Genomic DNA, 18,122 nt, shown 5'->3' with positions numbered 1-18,122 from the left:
TTTACCTGCCTCCTCATACGACGGTGCCTTAAACCATTTAGGGGAGCGGGGACCACTGGGGTTGCACAGGAACATCCTTCCTGTGGAGGAGAGGGAGGGGAGGACAGTGGCTTTCCGGGACCATCTGCAATTGGGGCTTTTTCCTCCCCGTGATCAGGAGCCCCCCCTGGGTGCCCGGGGACCCGCCCTGCTGCTCCGTCCTCCAGCTAAAGCAAATGCCAGTGGCCTTTTTAGCCTTTTCTCTAATTTATTCACCTCCTCCCCATCCTGCCTTTGCCTGAGGTGCAGTGGGAGGAGGGACGGGCCCGACCCAGCACCATCCCAGCCCGCAGGGCAGCTACATCCAACCCAGCACCCGGCTGGCTTCGCCCTCGCTGCCCTGCGGGCACGGGCTGAGCGCTGGCACGAGCACCCTGCCCAGCCTGGGGCATCCCAGCAGGGCTCAGGGAGGGCAGGCCGGGCTGGGGGGGCTGCCCAGGGCAGGTACTGGACTGGGGCAGCGCTGCTGCTTGGCAGGTGGCTTGTTTACTGTGTAAGCAAGATGGGTGGGAAGTGTCTCATACAAGGGAGACTCGTGCGGGAATAAATTTGAGCTTGAAGAGAGTTCTGTGTGCACGTGGTGTTCTCTGGGAGGGAGGGTGGTGGGAAGCTGCCACCAGTGCCAGAACAGCCTGGCTGTGCATGGCTCTGGAGACCCAGCAGCTCCCGTGTCCCTGGAGCACCCATGTCCCTGGAGCAAGGGAGATGTGTGTGCAGGTGGCAGTCCCTCCACTGTCCAGAGATAGAAGGAGCCTTTCCAGCCCTGCAGTGCCCAGACTCTTTCCTCAAAGCCCCTGAACAATGGCCCCTTTCTCCCCTGCTTAGGGCCCAGACGGGCACCGAGGCATTAAGGGGCAGCAGGAATGCAGGTGGCTGGGCTCGGGCACCCAGTGAGGCAAGGGGGGACACGCTCAGCCTGGGGTCCCCAGCACAGCCCCCTCAGTGCTGCCCTCAACAGTGGGGCAGCAGTGCAACCCAGGGAGCCCCTGTGCCCCCAGGAGCAGGGTCCCTGTGGGGACGGGCTCCCAGCAGGGCGGGTGAGAGCACACAGTCCCCTTTAAGAAGCTGGTTCTCCGTGCCAGAGCCTGACCTCGGCATCCTCAGCTGAGCTGGATTAACGGGGCGAGGGGGAAGGGGCCTGCAGAGGGGACTGGGGCCGCTGCCTCCCGGGGCTCCCTGCACTGCCGGCACGGTGGGCATGGCCCTGGGGGCTCTGCGGGCTGCGGGGCTGCGGTGGCACCTGTAGGCACAGCCTGGCACTGCCACCACCCGTGCTCGGTGCCCACAGCGCCCCGGGGCCCATGGGGGCGGCTGGGGAGGAGCGGGGTGTGGGGCTGGGAGCTGTGTTGGGGGGCACGGAGTGCTGGGGGTGCTTTTAGCCAGCCAAGGAATCACCCGCTGCCATGAGAGACTTCACCGAAATCACGCTCTGCCCCGAGGCTCTGGACCACAGCAAGGTAGGGCTGGGGGTGTGGGTGCTGCTGGAGGTCCCCACGTGCCCGCCCCCCGTGCCACCCGCGCTTGCTCTCCCACAGACCGAGTTCTGCAACCCCGTCTTTGAGGGCGAGGAGCCCCGGGCAGCCCCGAGCACGGAGCACCCGCCAGACAAGGATGGGACCGGCCCTGCATCACCCCGGGACGGCCTCGGTACCAGCCTGGGGGTTTGTACACACACCCCCCTGCCCACGGGGCTGGCAGCAGCGGGCTGGTGGGCTCTGGGGCTGCTTAGGGGACCCGGGAACAAGAGGAGGGGACGTGCCCAGGCAGGGCTCAGCCAGCCGTGCAGGGAGGTGGGGGCACGGCTTAGCGGCACCCGGGCTCTGCCCGCTGTCCTCGCCTTCCCCGCAGGCCAGCAGCTCTGGGGACAGGTAGGCTGGAGGTACCGCGCCGACTGCAAGTTCACCTGGCTCTGCGTGGCTCTGATGAGCACCATCCTGCTCTTCCTCATCGCCCTCCTGCTGGGCATCGTCATCCACCGTGAGTGCCCGAGCAGCGAGGGCTGGGGGATGGCTGCGACTGTGGTGGGGGGGACAAAGAACCGGCTCAGAGGGGGAGAGGGACGCTGAGAGGACACCCCAGGGTCTGCCCGCGGCGGGGGGAGAGTGCCCCCAGGCACAAGAGCAAGGGGGATCTCCACCTCCCTGGGATGTGGCAGGACCACCGGCCGCTGGGAGAGCTGTGTGAGATCCCCTGAGAACTGCACACCTGGGCTGGGTGGGTTTCCTAAGCCCCTTCCCTGCAATGCAGCCACCTCTCCCTGCTGGGGCTGAGCAGTCCCTGCTCTTCCCTGGGCACAGAGCTGACGTCCCCACACCCACCCGGCGCCCCAGCCACAGCCCTGCCCGCCCGTGGCACGGCCACCACCACCACAGCAGCCACCCGAAGGGACCCCCCGGCCCCCAGAACAGCTGCCACCCCAACGCAGAGCTGGGTGCCCACAGCCCGCACGGCAGCACCGGGTAAGTGCCCCCGCGTGGGGCAGTGTTTGGGGACGGGGGTGCCCTGCAGCAGCTCATGCCCACGCTGTTGCCCCGTGCAGCCTGCGGGGGGACCCTGCGGGGCCCCGAGGGCTCCTTCAGCTCCCCCAACTACCCCGGGCCCTACCCCCCCGACGCCCTCTGCGTCTGGCGCATCGAGGTGGGCCCCGGCCTCGCCATCCAGCTGAAGATGGAGACGTTCAGCGTGGAGGGCACGGCCTCCTGCCTTTTTGACCGTGTGGAGCTCTACGAGGAGCAGGGCGTGGATCCTGCCCCGGCTCGGGGTGGCCCCACCAGGTAGGACCCTCCCGCTTGGGGAGCGTGGCGGTGCAGTGGGGAGGGGGCAGCGAGCAGTGTCACCCCTTGCTGTGCCCCCAGGTTCTGTGGCAACGTGGCCCCCCCGACCTTCAACTCCAACTCCAACCGGCTGCGCGTCACCTTCGTCTCCGACAGCAGCGTGGGCGCCCTGGGCTTCAGCGCCCGCTACCGCGCCGTGGCCCCCAGTGAGAGTGAGTACCCCCCACCCTGGGCACTGCCAGGGCTCCTCGCTGTGGGGAGAGCCATGGGGGTCCCTCCAGGAGGGGTCAGTGCCCAGTGGGATCGCCCCCCCATCCCGAGTTGTCTCTGCCTGTGTGCAGAGAGCTGCGCCTGGGACGAGCACCTGTGTGACCAGGGGCTCTGCCTCCACCTGGGCTTCGTCTGTGACGGGTTCCACGACTGCACGGACAAGAGTGATGAGGCCAACTGCAGCCTGAAGCACAAAGGTGGGTGGGACACAGCCCTGCCTGCAGCCCCCAGCCCTCAGTCACTGTGGCACAGTGATGGGTGGGGAGGCAGGGGAGTGGGGAGATGGAGGGAAGGGAGAGGGTCGGGGGCAAAGCTGCATGTGTGTGTCCCTGCAGAGTGTGGGGGGCCACTGACCGCCTTGGAGGGGCACCTCTCCACCCCGAACCATCCCCAGCCATACCCACACCAGCAGGTGAGAGAAGGGACGGAGGTGGGAGCAGGGTGAGGGTGAGGTTGGGCAGGGAGGGAAAGGCAACCTCCCCCTGGGGAGGGCTGGGGGTGCCCCTGCCCAGCTTCACGGGTGTCGCCGGCTGCCCCCTGCCCCGCAGCTGTGCCTCTGGCAGATCTCAGTGCCCGTGGGCCACGTCATCGACCTGCACTTCCACAACTTCAGCCTGGAGTCGCACGAGGACTGCAGCTTCGACTTCGTGGAGGTGCACGACAGCGCGGGCACAGGGGCCGCCAGCCTCATGGGCAGGTACAGCCCACCCCCCTGGTACCTCCAGCCCTGCTGCACCAGCCTGGGGGCACGGGGCTCCCCTGGCTCAGCTGGGGAAACTGAGGCACGGGGGTGGCTGGTGGGGAGGAGCCGCAGGAGGGCAGGGGTTTGGGGAGGTGCTGCTCAGCCCACCCTGACCTCATCCCTCACCTTGGCAGGTTCTGTGGCCACCAGCTGCCACCCCCCCTGACCTCCTCACGACATGTCATGACCGTCCTGTTCGTGGCAGATGAGGGAGTAGCAGACAACGGGTTCTTTGCCACCTACCAAGCCCGCAATGCCACAGAGAGTAGGTAGCCAAGCAAGGACACAGAATGCCCAGGGGAGCTGTGCAGTCACCATCCTTGGGGGTCTTCAAGGCCAGGCTGGATAAAACCCCGGAAAAAACTGCTCTTGCTCTATAGCTGACCCTGCCTGGAGTAACAGGTTGGGCTACAGGCCCACAGGGGGCCTGAATTACCCTATAACCCCATTGATCCTAGCTGTGGGAATGTGACCTGGAGGGGCTGACCTGCACAGGAGCACAATCCATCACCCGAGGGCTGCCCCTAAACAACCCAGGGAATCTGGGATCTCCCTAAGCTGGGCTGGTGACAGTCACCTGTCCAGCCACCAAGAAGAGCAGAGACAGGAGTGGTGAGCAGGCTGACTCCCAGCCACGCCCACGCCCTGCCACACTGGCCTCTGCCACCTTCCAGAGACGTGCAGCCCCGCAGAGTTCTCCTGCAGGAACGGTGAGTGCCGGGCGCTGGAGTCGGTGTGTGACGGTTGGCACGACTGTCCCGACGGCACCGACGAGCTCAACTGCACCGGGGTGTCCTACCCAGCCTTCGGTGAGTGCCACCCATGGGTGCTCCACTCAGCACTCAGCCCCCTCTGAGCCCCCCTCGGGCAGGGGACATGCCGCTGTAAGGACTGAAGCCCCTCGCCCCGTGGCAGGGTCTGTCTGCGAGCCCGTGCACGTGGAGATGTGCCTGGGGCTGGGCTACAACGCCACCTCCTTCCCCAACATCTGGCTGGCCATCCCGGACCAGGAGGGAGCCGCCGAGGTGCTGCAGGACTATCAGGTGAGCCGCCCGCGGGTCTGCCCCTGGGCTGCATTCCAGGCTCCCCACGGCATTCCTGGCATTCCCGGCTCACCGCCGCTCTCCCGCAGACGCTGATGGAGCTCCCGTGCTTCCAGCACCTCCGCCTGCTCATCTGCAGCCTCTTCGTGCCCAAGTGCACCCCGGACGGGGGGGTCCTGCAGCCCTGCCGGGCCGTGTGCCTGGCGGCAGAGCTGCGCTGCAAGCAGTCCCTCGGCCTCCTGGGCATCCTCTGGCCCATCAACTGCAACATCCTGCCCGACTCCAACGACCCCGTGGAGTGCTTCCAGCCCTGACCCCGCAAGAGAAGAGGAGCAGGGGATGAAGACACCCTCCCCACCCCAAATGTCCCTCCTGTCCTCCTGGTGTGAATGCCCAGCTTGCTGGGGTGGCCCCCGCCTGCAGCCCCCCCTTGCCTGGCTCCTCACCTGCCCTGGGTCAGGCCCTCTGCCCACAGCTCCAAATCCCTAGAGAGCAGGTGACACATCCCACAGGGAAAGGCTTGGGCTGGAGGGACTATGCTGGGGGCACCAGGGCAAAGGCTAATGCTCTCCAAACGAAGCAAGGCCAGGCAGAGGCGAGCCAGGCTGCAGCAAGAAGAGCCCAGGGCTGCCCGTGTCCAGCAACCCCAAAGCCAGTGGAATAAACAGCTTCAGCAGCTGACAACCCCAATGAAACCAGTGGCTCATTTGGGGAGGGTCTGTGTGTGGCTCCTGCCAGATCCTTGGGGAAACTGAGGCATGGGCCAAGGGAGGGAAGCCAGGGATGGAGTGGGGGGTTTCAGCAGGAATGGAGGGCACAAGGGAGAAGGGACAGCTGTGCCCTCACTGGGCTAGGGGCTTGCAAGGTCCCAGGGAGATGGATGGGTATTGGAGGGGGTCATTTTGGTGGCCCCATGGTGCAGGGAAGGGATCCTGCCTGAGCAAGAGCTGTGGCCTTGCTGGCTGAGCTGGCTGTGCTGGCTGGAAGCCACCCTGATGGCCACAGGCCTGGCAACACCCCACGGCCACAAACCAGCTCCCAGCTGGCCAAAAACAACAGTCCCTTCACACCTTGGGAGAGAGGAGCCAGGCGGCTCCCTGCCAGCACCCAGCCTGGCCCCGGGCACTGGGGTCAGGAAGGCTCAGCCAGCAATGCCACCACACTGCTGTGGGCACTGGAACAGGGAGGAGAGAGCCAGCAGTGCTTCCTGCTGCCCTCACCCCTCCTGAGCATGTGGGGAAGTCCCCAGCCCGGCTGGGGTCACTGGGAGCAGGACACACCGGGGTCAGCCCCGCTCTGCCCTTGTACCCAGCACGGCACCACCATTCCCACATGGCTCAGGGGGCTCGAGCCCCCCTGGTTCCTTCATTCCCTGCATGTCCCACTGGCTGTGGGGCACAGGGACTTCCCCAAGCCACGGGACTGCCCCGCTGCCTGGCGTCTGACCGTGTCCCTTGGATGCACTCGGCTCTGGAACAAGTTAAAGGCAAGCTGGGAGCGCCCTCGAAAGCTTCCCCACGTGCTCCACGGTCCCCTGAGGGCCAGCCCTGCCTCCTGGCACGGCCACAGCACTGCTCTGCCTGTGCTTCCACCTGCCCTGCCCGCTCGGCCACCCCCTGGATGGCTCCTGCAGCTCCCCACGGATTCTCCCGGGGCTGGCACTGCCAGGCTGTGTGTGCCCTGCCATCCCCCCTTGCCTCAGCTCTGCTGCCAGTAGCAGCCCTAAGGCTGCCAGTCAGGAGACTTTCACACTCCGAGGGCTCCCTCTTCCTCCCAGTCTTTGCTGGATTTCCCTCCCTCAGCCTCTCTGTTGTTCCCTTTCCCCCCTGCTGCCTGTTTTCCCTGTTTTCCCTCCCCTCCATCCTGCTGCCTGGGTGCCCAGGGTGTTCAGTGGAGGCCATCTGCAGCCCGTGCCTCCCCTCCCTTGTCCAGGCTGTTTGCCTCGCTCTCCCTTCCCCCTGCTTACAACACTCCCGACACCATGGGATTATTTTTCTTTTTCCCCTTGTCTTGTAGCTTTTGGCTCCCAAGGCCCTTGATTTCCTTTGGAGTTTGGGAGGAGAGACGTGAGGAGGAGGGGGGGGGTGGAGAGGCTGCCTCTCCCAGGGCCTTCGTCAGAGCGAAGTGGCCGGGAAGAGCCGCAGCCCTTCCACCCAGGAGAGCACGAGCACCGGGGCAGGAGCTTTGGGACCGCAGTGAGTGGGGACACCCAGCCGGGGGCAGCTGGGACTCTCTGAATTCCTGGCTCCGGCGCCTGGGCGGAGAAGAGACACTTTTTCTCCTCCTTTTCCTCTTTGTTGCAGTCGTGGAGGGGGGAAGAGAGAGTAGCTTTTCTGGGTCGAGGCCACGGGGCGGGGGGGGGACCAGCGCTGGCCGCGGGGCTCTGTTCCCGTTGTGGGAAGGGCTGGGGGCAGCGGGGGCAGCGGGGTGGTCCCGGCGCCGGGGTGGTCCGGGGATGCTGCAGCCCCCAGGGAGCCGGGCGGGCGTGGAGTGGAGCCGGAGCCGCCGGGATGCTGCCAAGGGCCGGGCCACGGCACAGCCCCGCGCTCCCCGAGCTGCCGCCCTTCCACTCACCCCCAGATGCAACAACCCCACCCACTGACACCCCTAAATCCCCCTGCCCGCTCCCCGGAGCCGGGCACGCTGCTGATGGGGCAGTGCCCACCCCGAACAGCCCCCAGCCACACCCCCAGAGCTGCCTGTGCCACAGCCCCCTCCCCAATTCCCTGTCCCCAGCACCCCGGGAGCCACCCCAGGGGCTGCAGGGTGGTGGGATGGCACAGGGGCCGTGGGGATGCTGCAGCAGGTGCAGCTGCCAGGAGCTGCCAAAAAGGCAAAGGGAAAAGAAGAGGGGAATGTCCCTTGCTGACCCCCCACACCCACTCCCTGCCGAGCACTGCCAGCCCATCTCCCAGCCCTCTCTGCTCTGGTTCCCAGAGCCATGGCCCTTCTCTGCCCCTTCCAGCCCTTCCACGGCGGACGAGATGAAGCAGCTCTTCCTCCTCCTCCTGCTCGGGCTCATCACCAGCTCCTTGCAGATCGAAGACAACAAGATCCCTGGGCTGTGCTCGGGGCAGCCAGGAATCCCAGGGACTCCGGGCCTGCACGGGGGCCAGGGTCTGCCAGGCAGGGATGGACGAGATGGCCGGGATGGTGCCAGGGGGATGCCCGGGGAGAAGGGCGAGATGGGCCCTCCTGGTAAGAAAGGAGACACTCCTGCTGGGGAGGGGGATCTGCTCTGCTCTGCCCTGCATGTGGGGAATGCTCTTATGCCAGGGAGTGAGTCCTGGGTGCTGGCACAGTCCCATGTTGCCAAATTGAGGGCGAATCCTGCAAAAGTGCCCTTCCATGCCACACCCCCCCTCTTCCTGCAGAAGTGCCCCTTCCATGCCACCCCCCCCCCCCGGTCCTGCCTGTGATGACCCTGTGCTCCTGTAAAAGGCAGTAGCTCCCTGTCACTGGCAAAGCTGCGTTTGTCCCATCCCCAATGTCATCCTTTTCTTCCAGCCCTGCTTTAGGAGAGTCCACCAGGAAGAGGGCTTCATCATCCCTTCCCTGGCTCCTAGGGTGGGTTTTTCTCCCAGCCAGAGGGCTATCTCCAGCAAACTCTTGATGCTGTGCCAACTTATCTCACGCACCAGCCCTCCCCACTGGTGTGCTTCCCCAGGCAGTGCCCCGGGCGTGGCTGGTTGGAGCAGGGCAGGGTGGCTGGGGGAGCTCGGGTGGCGTGGCAACGCCCTAGAGGTAACCCTGTCCCCCTCCTGCCCGCCCAGGAGTGCCCGGTCCCCGCGGGGAGGTGGGCAGCCCCGGTGTGGACGGGCTGCACGGCGAGAAGGGGGCGCAGGGCGAGTGCGCGGTGGCCCCTCGCTCCGCCTTCAGCGCCAAGCGCTCCGAGTCGCGCAGCCCCCCCCTGCCCGACCAGCCCATCCTCTTCGACGTGGTGCTCATCAACGAGCAGGGCCACTACGACCCCGCCTCGGGCAAGTTCACCTGCGAGGTGCCCGGGCTCTACTACTTCGCCGTGCACGCCACCGTGTACCGCACCAGCCTGCAGTTCGACATCGTCAAGAACGGCCAGACCGTCGCCTCCTTCTTCCAGTACTACGGGAACTGGCCCAAGCCCACCTCGCTCTCGGGGGGCACCCTGGTGCGCCTGGAGCCCGAGGATGAGGTGTGGGTGCAGGTGGGAGTGGGGGACTACATCGGCTTCTACGCCAGCGTGAAGACGGACAGCACCTTCACCGGCTTCCTCGTCTACTCCTACTGGCAGAACTCCCCCGTCTTTGCCTGAGCTCGCCCTCGGCTGGGGATGTGCCCCTTCCCAGCCCCCAGTGTGGTGGGAGCCAGGGCACCGGAACCCCTGCCCTGCTCGGGGCAAGGAACACAGCCCCTCTGCCATGCCGGGTGTGGCGAGGAGCGCCCCTCGAGCTCACTATTATCTCGGGCATTTGGCTCTGGAGGAGCCCCATCCCCTGGTTGTGCAGTACCCACCGCACGGTGCAGCTCCCTGCCGCTCCCCGGCCGGGTCTGTGGGTCAGGAGACCGTCCCGGGGGTCCTGCCCCAGCCATACCCTCAATAAAGGGCTGCTCAGCCACGCGTGTGCCGGCTGCCTGGGCGCCCTCGGGGGGGCCACGACGGCGGGAGGGAGCTGCGCCGCCCTGCCTGGGGCGTGGGACAGAAGGACGGGGACACGGTGCCGGGGTTGTCCCCCGCAGAGCCAGCGGGAGCACTAGATGGTGGCAGCGGCGTCCCTGAGCCGCGGCCGCGGCACTGTGACAGCCCCCGGCACCTCCCCGGGGCTCGGGAGGGGGGAGCGGGGCCGGAGCATCCCCGGTGTCCCCCCCGAGGACCGACCCCTCGCCGGGAGGGAGGGTCCCGGTGCCGCCAGGGCCACCCTGGGGGGAGTGGGCTTGTCCGGGGCGAGCAGGGACCCCACTCCAGTGAGGGGTGGGTACCCCTCGCTCCTCGGACGGAGTTTGCGGAGCCCCCGTGCCCGCCCCCCGCCCCAGTGTGAAACGCGCTGACCCGCGGCTGGGAAAGGTCCCTATTTTTAGCAGGGGAATGAAGAGCTTCCTCATTCCTGCCCGAAATAGGTCCCTGCGGGGACAAGCCGACGGAGGGGGCTCTTGGCCAGCGGCCGAAACCCTTGATGGGCTGGGGGTGGTGCCCTACCGGGCCGTGGGGTGCCAGCTGGGCCCGGCGCTTCTTCTGGCCATCCTTGCAGCGCTCAGAAGCCCGGGACCCCCTTACACACCCCTCCCCTGCCGCAGATCCCTGCTGCCCTCCATCCATGCTGGATGGCCCCCCAGCACCAGTGCTGTGCCCATCAGAATGAGCAAACCTGTGTCCCTGCTCAGCTGTGCAGGCTGGGAGCTGGGACAGACTGGTAGCAGCCGTGGGGCCACATCTGTGTCCCCACACAGGGACAATGCCACCTCCAAAAGGAACTCCCAAGGGATCCACGGGCACCTCTCACCCCCAGCCCGGGATTGGGTTGCAGCAGAAGCGTCTGTTTGGGTTCGTGATGGCCTTTTGTGTAAGCAGAGCTGCCTGGGGGCAAAACAACGCCACGGATCGATGGCCAGCGCTGTCTATTCTGGGAGGAGGAAAGTGAATTTTCTGGAGACGAGGCCTGGGGGGGGAAGCTGGGAGCGTTCTCTGGTCCCTGTCAGGATGTGGGGGAGCATGGTCAGCAGAGGTAGACACAGACACAGTGCTTGGTACAGCAGTTTCTGGGCTCTACCTCCTTTGGGATGCTCTTGGTCTTTGTTTGGAATCATGGTGGGGGTTGTTGGGAACCCCCTGAGGAACATGGGGAGGATGAGGAAGAGGATAAGGAAAGGATAAGAAAAAGTGAAGGAGAGCCACAGGAGACTGGCAAGTTTTTAGTAAGCTCCAGCTGCTTTTGATGGGCTCTACAAGCTGCCCTGGGGAAGGAGAGCTTGGAGCCCCTGTTTCCAGCTGAGCCCAGGTTAGGAGGGGCCAGCATCCCTCAGTCAGGGCAGGGGAGAGGCCTATAAAAGAGCCAGGCTCAGCCCACAGGTACTGTAGTGCAGCTGGCAGAGGCAAGCGGTTTGTGTGGAGAGTTGGTTGTTTTGTTGTTTCTTTTTGTGGTTTTGTGGTTTGTTTGTGGGCTTTTAGAAACAAAAATAAGTGCCAGCACATCTTCTCAGAGCAGCACACGCGTCCTTGGCACTGCAAGGTCACTGGAGGAGGCCAGCAGGCTGTGTGGCTTCAGAGACCAACAGGATCATCTCTGAGACCCTACAGGAGTCCAGACCTTCCACTCCAGTGTCAGAGTGTTCACCTGCCAGGCTTGAGTGTGGAAATGCCCTCCATGGTGAAGGGTGTCCTGGTGACTCCTGGCAGCAGCAGGGTGGCTCCTGCTCCACAGTGGTTATGGCACAGGTTCAGTGCCTTCAATGCTGACAAGGTGCAGGGAGCACTCTCCAGCCATCTCCAGGTGACCTCTGCCAGCAGGACTGCGGACCTGGTAAGGACTTTGGACTGGGAATGGGCAGGGGACAGTCCTGGCTCGGGAGGGGGGGGATAGAGTGGGCAGGGAAAGGACCACAAGCCTGGATTTTGAGACAGCAGGCACTGACTTCTTCAGGGATCTGCTTGGGAGGATCCCACGTCCTGGTGAGAGGAGGTGTCCGAGAGATCAAAGGATCAGTTTCTCCAAACTCGAGTGGTCCATCCCAGTGAGGCAGGAAGCAGGTGGCAGGTTCTCAGTGTTGGCTCAGGAGGAGCAGAATTGTCTGAGCAAGCAGGGATGGGGCTGGGCCACTTCAGCAGAGGGAAATGCCAAGTCCTGCACCTGGGGAGGGATAACCCTCCAAACACAGTAACCCTACAAACCAGCACCTACTGGTGGCTAACTGGCCAGAAAGGAACTCAGGATCCCCAGGATCCTTTCGGTGGGTGACAAGTCTACCACAAGCCAGCAGTGTGCTCTCATGGCAAGGAAGGCCACCAGCCCTCTGGTCCTGCATTAGCAGGAGTATTACCAGCAGCTCCAGGGAGGTGATCTGGAGGTGACCCATCCCCTCTGCCCAGCACCAGGTCCAGTAAAGACATGGACATACTGGAGAGAGCCCAGGCAAAGGGCTCTTCATCTACTGTGAGGTGTGATCAAACCTTGGCACGGGTTGTTTCAGAGGGGCAGCAGAGTCTCCCTCCATGGAGATATCAGGAACCCCACCGATCACAGCCCTGTGCAAGCTGCCCTGGGCTCTGTGACCCCCGATGTCCCTGCCGGCCTCACCCTTTCCATGTCCCCGAGGCGCCGGGATCGCTGCTGTGCTCGGGGAGCTCCCTGTGCTCAGCCACTAATGAGGGAGGCCAAGCTGGTGCCAGGAGCGCCCAAAGGCCCCCCGTGGCTCTGCTGCTGATCCTCACCTGCTCCCTCCCTCCCTGCCGGCCGGGTATCGTTGGCTGCTCCTGCTGCCGCGCATCTGCTCCCGCCGGCTCCCCGCTGTCCCGCCCGCTCCCCGCTGTCTCCAGCCTGGCACTGGCGGCTCATTAGTTCGGGGGCCGCAGCTGGGCCGACAAAGGGATTTTCCCAGGGCCTGGGGGCCCCCTGGTTTCGGCAAGCTGTCAGCCCCGACCACCCCGGCGCTCCTGAACCGCAGTAACCCAGCACCGTGCTCCTCTCCCTCCCCGGGGAAGGGCCTCGGCGTTTTGATGAGCTGAGAGCAGCCCATTCATCTCGCACACGAGGCTCCCGACAAGTCCTGGAGCAGGCAGTGCCCCCGGCAACTCCAGATCTCCTGCCCTGGGCTGCTCTGTGTGTGTTGTCCAGTCAGGGCAGCCCTGCCCCAAAAAGCAGCCTCCCTGCCCATCAGCCAGGGGGGTGGTTGCATTTCCCTGCTCCAATTTCTTGCTGCTTGGCCAGCGTGTGCAGGATGGCTCCCCGGGGAAGGCTGTGTCCTGCACATCCTGTCCTCTCCCAGCTCAGCTGCAGTGGCCTGAGGTGGCTGAAAACCCTCTCCATCCCCTGCTGGGAGTTCTGGGAGAAGGGGGGACAGGGCTGGGAGCATCCTGCCTGTGCATGGGACGGTAGGCATTCCCCTGCTGGCTCCTTCCTCCTCTGCAGCCTCCCCAGGTGCCCAGCCAGCCTCGGGTCACACCCTGGGAGCAAGACTAGTGCCTCAGTTTACCTGGCTGTCACCCCCCTGCAGCCAGACCCCCCCCAGGGCTCAGTGGGCTGCTCCTCCCTGTGCCTGCAGCAGATATCCATCCCTTTCTGGCCTTCCAACAGCTCTCTCCCCCGGGGTTGGTTTTCATCCTGGTTAAAATCAGCCTGGTTAAATTCAGCAGCCCTGAGTGAGGCAAGGCCAAGCCCTGTGCTGCTTCCATCCCTGGGATAGTCTGGGGATTGCCAGCACAGGACACTGAGGCACCAAGGACATGCAGGAACAGGGATTACATGTCCCTGAGCATGTTCCTGCCAGCCTGGAACATGCTGGGGAATCCCAGCCCCTCCTCCCTGTCCCCCTGCACGGACATATCCATGACCACCTCCTGGCAGAGCAGGGGCTGGGGGCTCTGGAAAGCCCACCCACAGTGGGTTTGGGTGTAGATTCATCTCCTGGGTGCCAGATTTTCCTGTGCAGCAGCCTGGCCCCGGGGTATCCCACAGCACAGCCCTTCTGGGAGCAAACACCCCTGAGTTTGCTGGTGGTGTTGATCCTCCAGCTGTGACCCTTAGTGGGGAGTGATGGAGACACACACACACACAAGAAAACCCTTCCCAAGAAAAAGGCATCTTTTGGTAAAGGAGACTTTAATCTGCTCAGTATCTAGTCCATAGTGCAAAGAGTTAAACTTAAGGCAAAGCTTTCTCTTTATAAACAGCAGACAAACAGGCCCTAAAACAACAAGCGTGACTGCTACAACAAAAGAAAAGGTTTGAGGGAACAAACTGCATTTTTGGGGAGGTGTCCTTCTCTCCCCTCCACCCTGTAACTCATGTAGGAAATATTGCACCCAACGATCCATGAGCTGGTCCTGACCAAAAGCTGCTGCCTGTGGCCAGAGGCACGGCCACACTCCCACTCCTGGGTGACTCCAGAGGCACAGCCAGGGAAGGGTGCAGCTCCCTGTCTCCCCTGGGACAAAGCCAGACCTCAGGAAGCACAGCCTGGGGGGTCACACAGCTTTGGTGAGAGCTTGGCTACTCAACTGCAAGTGTTGGCGGCTGGAGAGAGCAAACATTAGCAAGGGAGGTGTGGGGGGCACAGGGACAAGAGGCTGAGTAACAGGGAGCTTTGCGTCTCTTTGAAGTGAAGTGGAAGCAGCTGACGGCCCCAGGGCCAGGGAGTCCCTCCAGCTCCCAAAAAATGTGAGGGAAAACAGCCCTGGTAGTGCCTTCCAGAGCAAAGCCACTCAACAAGAAGACAGTACCTTGCCACAGCTCAGTTTTACAGCACAGAGGCATCTCCCAGCACTCCAGGCCTCCTGCTGCCTCTGTTTTGGCTTAAATTGCTAATCAAGAAGGGAAATGGAGAAGGAAAAGCATGCCAACTGCCCTCAGGCTCTTGGCTTGCAGTGCAGCAGTCAGCTCTCTCCAGCCTGGCTACAGCCAAAGTTGGCTGTGGCGTGTGGCTGACCTCAGGCAAGCAGCTGGAAAAGGAAAAGCTTTTAGTGCAAGGCCCCCTGGCAGCCCAGCAGTTTCTTGGAATGGTGCTGGTTGCCCAAGCTGGGATGAGCCACCTCAGGCCTCCCCAGCCAGGAGCAGATGCTCTCATTAGACTTCAGGACACTTTAAAACCAGCTACATTTGTGACAGAGAGTAAGACAAACAACAGAACAACCCTGCCCTAGTCCAAGGTATCCGTGGTCCTGGTGCTGCTCCGTGCACACGACTGCAGATCCCAGCAGATGTGCAGAGCTTGTGCCTGGAGCTGGAATGTCTGTGAGCTCCCAGGAGCTTTGGGGTGTCCCCCCTCTCCTCCCAAAGAGTTCCTCCCTCTAGCCAGCCCAGCCTGGGAAGGAGCAAGCAAAGCTCTGGTGTGAACCTGCCTGTTCCAGGGCGCTCTGAGCCTAAAAATATGTATTATCTGGAGAGGGCTCTCCACCCTTGGCTCAGAGCTGGGCTGCTGCTGCTGCCAGGGCTGGGAGCAGTGGCTGGGTGGCCACTTCTCAGGTTCCCCAAGCAGAAAGAGTAACTCCCTCCAGCCTCCCTTTGCAGGAAAACCTGACATGTGCTTGCTAGTCTTGCATAGGTGATGCGTGGAAGCAGCAGCAACACTGAGCTCTGCAGGGCTCCACGCTGTCCTGGCAAGGGATATCCCTCAAAACCCAAAGCCACTGAGTGGCTGGGATGCTGAAGTACCCCAGGAAACTCTGTTCTCCAGCTGGGAGCCAGGCTCAGCCCTCTGGGAGCAGAGCCAAAAAAACTTGAGTGTGCTCCTTCCTCTCCCAGGGAACTCTCTTCCCCCTTCCCAGGGAGCTCCTCCACTTCCATGGTGGGAGGAGAGGTCTGAACGCAGCCAGCCAGGTAGTTTTCTAGTGAGATCTTGGGAAAACTCCTCCCGTGCTTTGCACCAGCCCCTGTGATTCCCAGGAGGGCAGAGCCTTTCACTTTTCCATCAGCTTTGGCTACGAGGGACCAGAGCATCGCTCTGCTTTGGATCTCAGGCTGCTGAAGGCTCGAGGCACACAACAGGCCTTGAAAACAGAAAAAGTGGTCAACAAAAAAAAAAAACAAACCCAGGTAACTCTTCCAGCCCCCTGCAGAGATCAGTGTTGTGCTTGCTAGCAAGAGCTACAACCTAGGTACGTAGCAAACGGGACCAGCAACACCCCCACAGTGCTCTGCCCTTCCAGCACCATCCTCAGTTCTTTGGAAGCTGCTCGGGGCAGCCCTGGGAAGTGCAGGCAGGGCCGTGCCTTTGACCTGCTCGTGGGAAAACAACCCAACCCCCTGTGCCGTGGGGCTCACAGGTACACGTTGAGGGTCTGCAGGATCATCTGGCGGCACAGCGGGCAGTTGCGCTGGTAGATGGCCTGTTGCAGGAGCACCTCCGTGCACTCCTGGCACAGGCACAGGTGCCTGCAGGGCAGCAGCAGCACGTCTTGGTTTGGTCTTGGCAGATGACACACTTCTTACGCTCCTCTTGCTCTTTCAGCAGCGCCCAGGGGTCGTCGTCCGGCGCTCCCTCGGCGTTCCCGGCTGCCGCGTTCAGCTGCTGCTTCCTCGGAGCCTTCCCCCAGGACGTGCCCGGCTCCTGCCTGCCTGCCTGGGGCCGCTGTGCGCGGCAGCACGGCTCAGAGCAGGGCGTGGCAGCGGCATGTGTCCTGCCTCCAGCCGCTCCTCATCCTCATCCAGCAGCCTGCCCACGGCCACCCTGCCATGGGCCGCCCCAGCGCGATTCCCGGGGCGCGGCTGTGCCGCCTGCTCCTCGTCCAGCAGCCGGCCCAGCGCCCTGGGCACGGCCACAGCCCCTCGCTGGTCGCTGCCCCGGTTCGTCCCTCTGCCTCCTCGGCTCCAGTTGGTCACCTGCAGGCTCCAGTCCGTGACCTGCAGTGCCCAGTCCGCCAGCCTGCGCCAGGGCTGGGACGTGATGGCCATGCCCACGCTCAGGATGGCCACCTGGTAGAGCCGCCACGCGTCCCTCTTCAAGCGCTGGAAGGCGGGCAGAGCGAGGAAGTACCCCTGGAAGTACCCCAGGAAGTGTCCCACCAGCGTCCACAGCAGCCCGGGGTTGAGGAGGAAGGTGCCCACCGCCACGATGAGGAGGAGCAACCCCAGCCCGTAGACGTTGACGAAGAAGACGCTGACGAAGATCTGGGCGGTGGTGCAGAGCAGCTCGAGGGCCATGGCAGGGCGACCACAGCAGGATGGACACGGCGATGGCCCCGCTGGACACGTGCGCCAGGAAGGCGGCGAGCAGCTCGGACAGCCGGAGCGCCGGCCCCGCCAGCGAGTCCCAGAGCGCGGCCAGCAGCGTGAGCAGGTTCTGCGCGCCCAGCAGGCACACGTTGACCAGGCTGTTGGCCAGGTACATCAGCAGGCTGCCCGCGATGGCCAGCGCCTCGCACGCCTGCCGGCCCAGCGCCTGCCCGCAGCCCAGCGCCGCGCCCAGCCCGCGCTGCGCCAGCTCCCGGCCCCGCAGCGCCGCGTGTGCCGCCAGCCGCGCCGCCGCCCGCGCCACCTCCAGCCCCCCGCAGCACCCCCGCGCCAGCGCCAGCGCCAGCGCGTCCCAGCACGCCAGCGCGCCGCCCGCCGCGGCCGCGGGCAGGCCGCAGGCGGCGGAGAGCAGCCAGAGCAGCGCCGACACCAGCGAGGACACGAGGAAGAAGTTGAGGTCGAGCACCAGCAGCAGCAGGTCGAGCGCCAGGCGCAGCGCGCGGAGCAGCGCGAACAGCGCGTCCATGGCCCGCGTCCCCCCCCACCCCGCGGGGCCCGCCCGGCGGCGCCGCCTCAGCCGCGGCGACCCCCCCCCTGGGCGCCGCCATCTTGGCGCGGCGTTCCGTGCAGCGCCGGGCCAATGGCAGGCGAGGGGCCCGCCCCCGCCCCGCGCTCATTGGGCGGTTCGGAGGACGCGGCCACCCCACTGTCGACTCATTTAAAGGGCCAGCGCCGCGCTCACACACCCGCGCAACTTTTAAAAACTTGAAATGAAGTGACTTTTTATATTATATTACCTTATAAAATCACGTTACAATATAAAAAATTATTGCGTTACATTTAAATATATTAATTTTAAAAACATGAAGTATTTTTTATTAAATTATTTCATAAAAATTATATTGCACTGTATTTAGAATACATGTAGTTCTTGAAACACGAAATGAAGTATTTTTAATAATAAGTTTTATTATAACATTTATATTGCATTATATTTAGAATATATATAATTTTTTAAACCTGAAATGAAGTATTATTAATATCATATTACAATTTGAAAGTTGCGTTACAATATAAAATTATATTATAGTATAAAAATTATATGACATTATATTTAGAATATATAATTTTTAAAACCTGAAATGAAGTATTTTTAATATTACAAATAAAAATAATATTATATGGCATTATATCTATAATATATATAATTTTTTAAACCCTGAAACGGAATATTTTTTAATATTATGTCACAATATAAAAGGTACATTACAATATAAAAACTATATTACGATACATTCTATTTATAATATATTAATTTTTTAAACCCTGAAATGGAGTATTTTTTTATTATATCACAATGTAAAAGTTAAATTACAATATGAAATTATATTACATT

General features: G+C 62.7%; 3 protein-coding genes across 3 annotated transcripts; 2 read left to right on the top strand and 1 right to left on the bottom strand.

Annotated features, from left to right (window-relative positions):
* The first annotated feature begins 1,382 nt into the window (after positions 1-1,382).
* MFRP (membrane frizzled-related protein) lies at positions 1,383-5,552 on the top strand. The gene is made up of 13 exons (XM_032709516.1): positions 1,383-1,496; positions 1,575-1,686; positions 1,888-2,016; positions 2,337-2,498; positions 2,579-2,813; positions 2,895-3,025; positions 3,155-3,280; positions 3,419-3,495; positions 3,632-3,780; positions 3,960-4,090; positions 4,500-4,634; positions 4,741-4,868; positions 4,958-5,552. Exons 1-13 carry the CDS (start codon positions 1,443-1,445, stop codon positions 5,180-5,182), a joined length of 1,794 nt encoding a protein of 597 aa, XP_032565407.1. The 5' UTR covers positions 1,383-1,442; the 3' UTR covers positions 5,183-5,552.
* Positions 5,553-6,938: 1,386 nt separating this feature from the next.
* On the top strand, positions 6,939-9,462 carry C1QTNF5 (C1q and TNF related 5). The gene is made up of 3 exons (XM_032709515.1): positions 6,939-7,063; positions 7,834-8,066; positions 8,642-9,462. Exons 2-3 carry the CDS (start codon positions 7,853-7,855, stop codon positions 9,157-9,159), a joined length of 732 nt encoding a protein of 243 aa, XP_032565406.1. The 5' UTR covers positions 6,939-7,063; positions 7,834-7,852; the 3' UTR covers positions 9,160-9,462.
* A 4,176-nt stretch (positions 9,463-13,638) lies between these two features.
* On the bottom strand, positions 13,639-17,263 carry RNF26 (ring finger protein 26). The gene is given in 4 exon segments (XM_032709714.1): positions 13,639-15,947; positions 15,950-16,129; positions 16,132-16,697; positions 16,699-17,263. Coding segments are annotated over 4 exon segments (1,434 nt in total). The 5' UTR covers positions 17,253-17,263; the 3' UTR covers positions 13,639-15,813.
* Between the last annotated feature and the right edge of the window lie 859 nt (positions 17,264-18,122).

This window comes from Chiroxiphia lanceolata, chromosome 23 (genome assembly GCF_009829145.1).
Source record: "Chiroxiphia lanceolata isolate bChiLan1 chromosome 23, bChiLan1.pri, whole genome shotgun sequence".
NCBI lineage: Eukaryota > Metazoa > Chordata > Aves > Passeriformes > Pipridae > Chiroxiphia > Chiroxiphia lanceolata.
The sequence above is the reverse complement of the archived record's forward strand: the minus strand, read 5'-3'. Positions and strand labels throughout refer to the sequence as shown.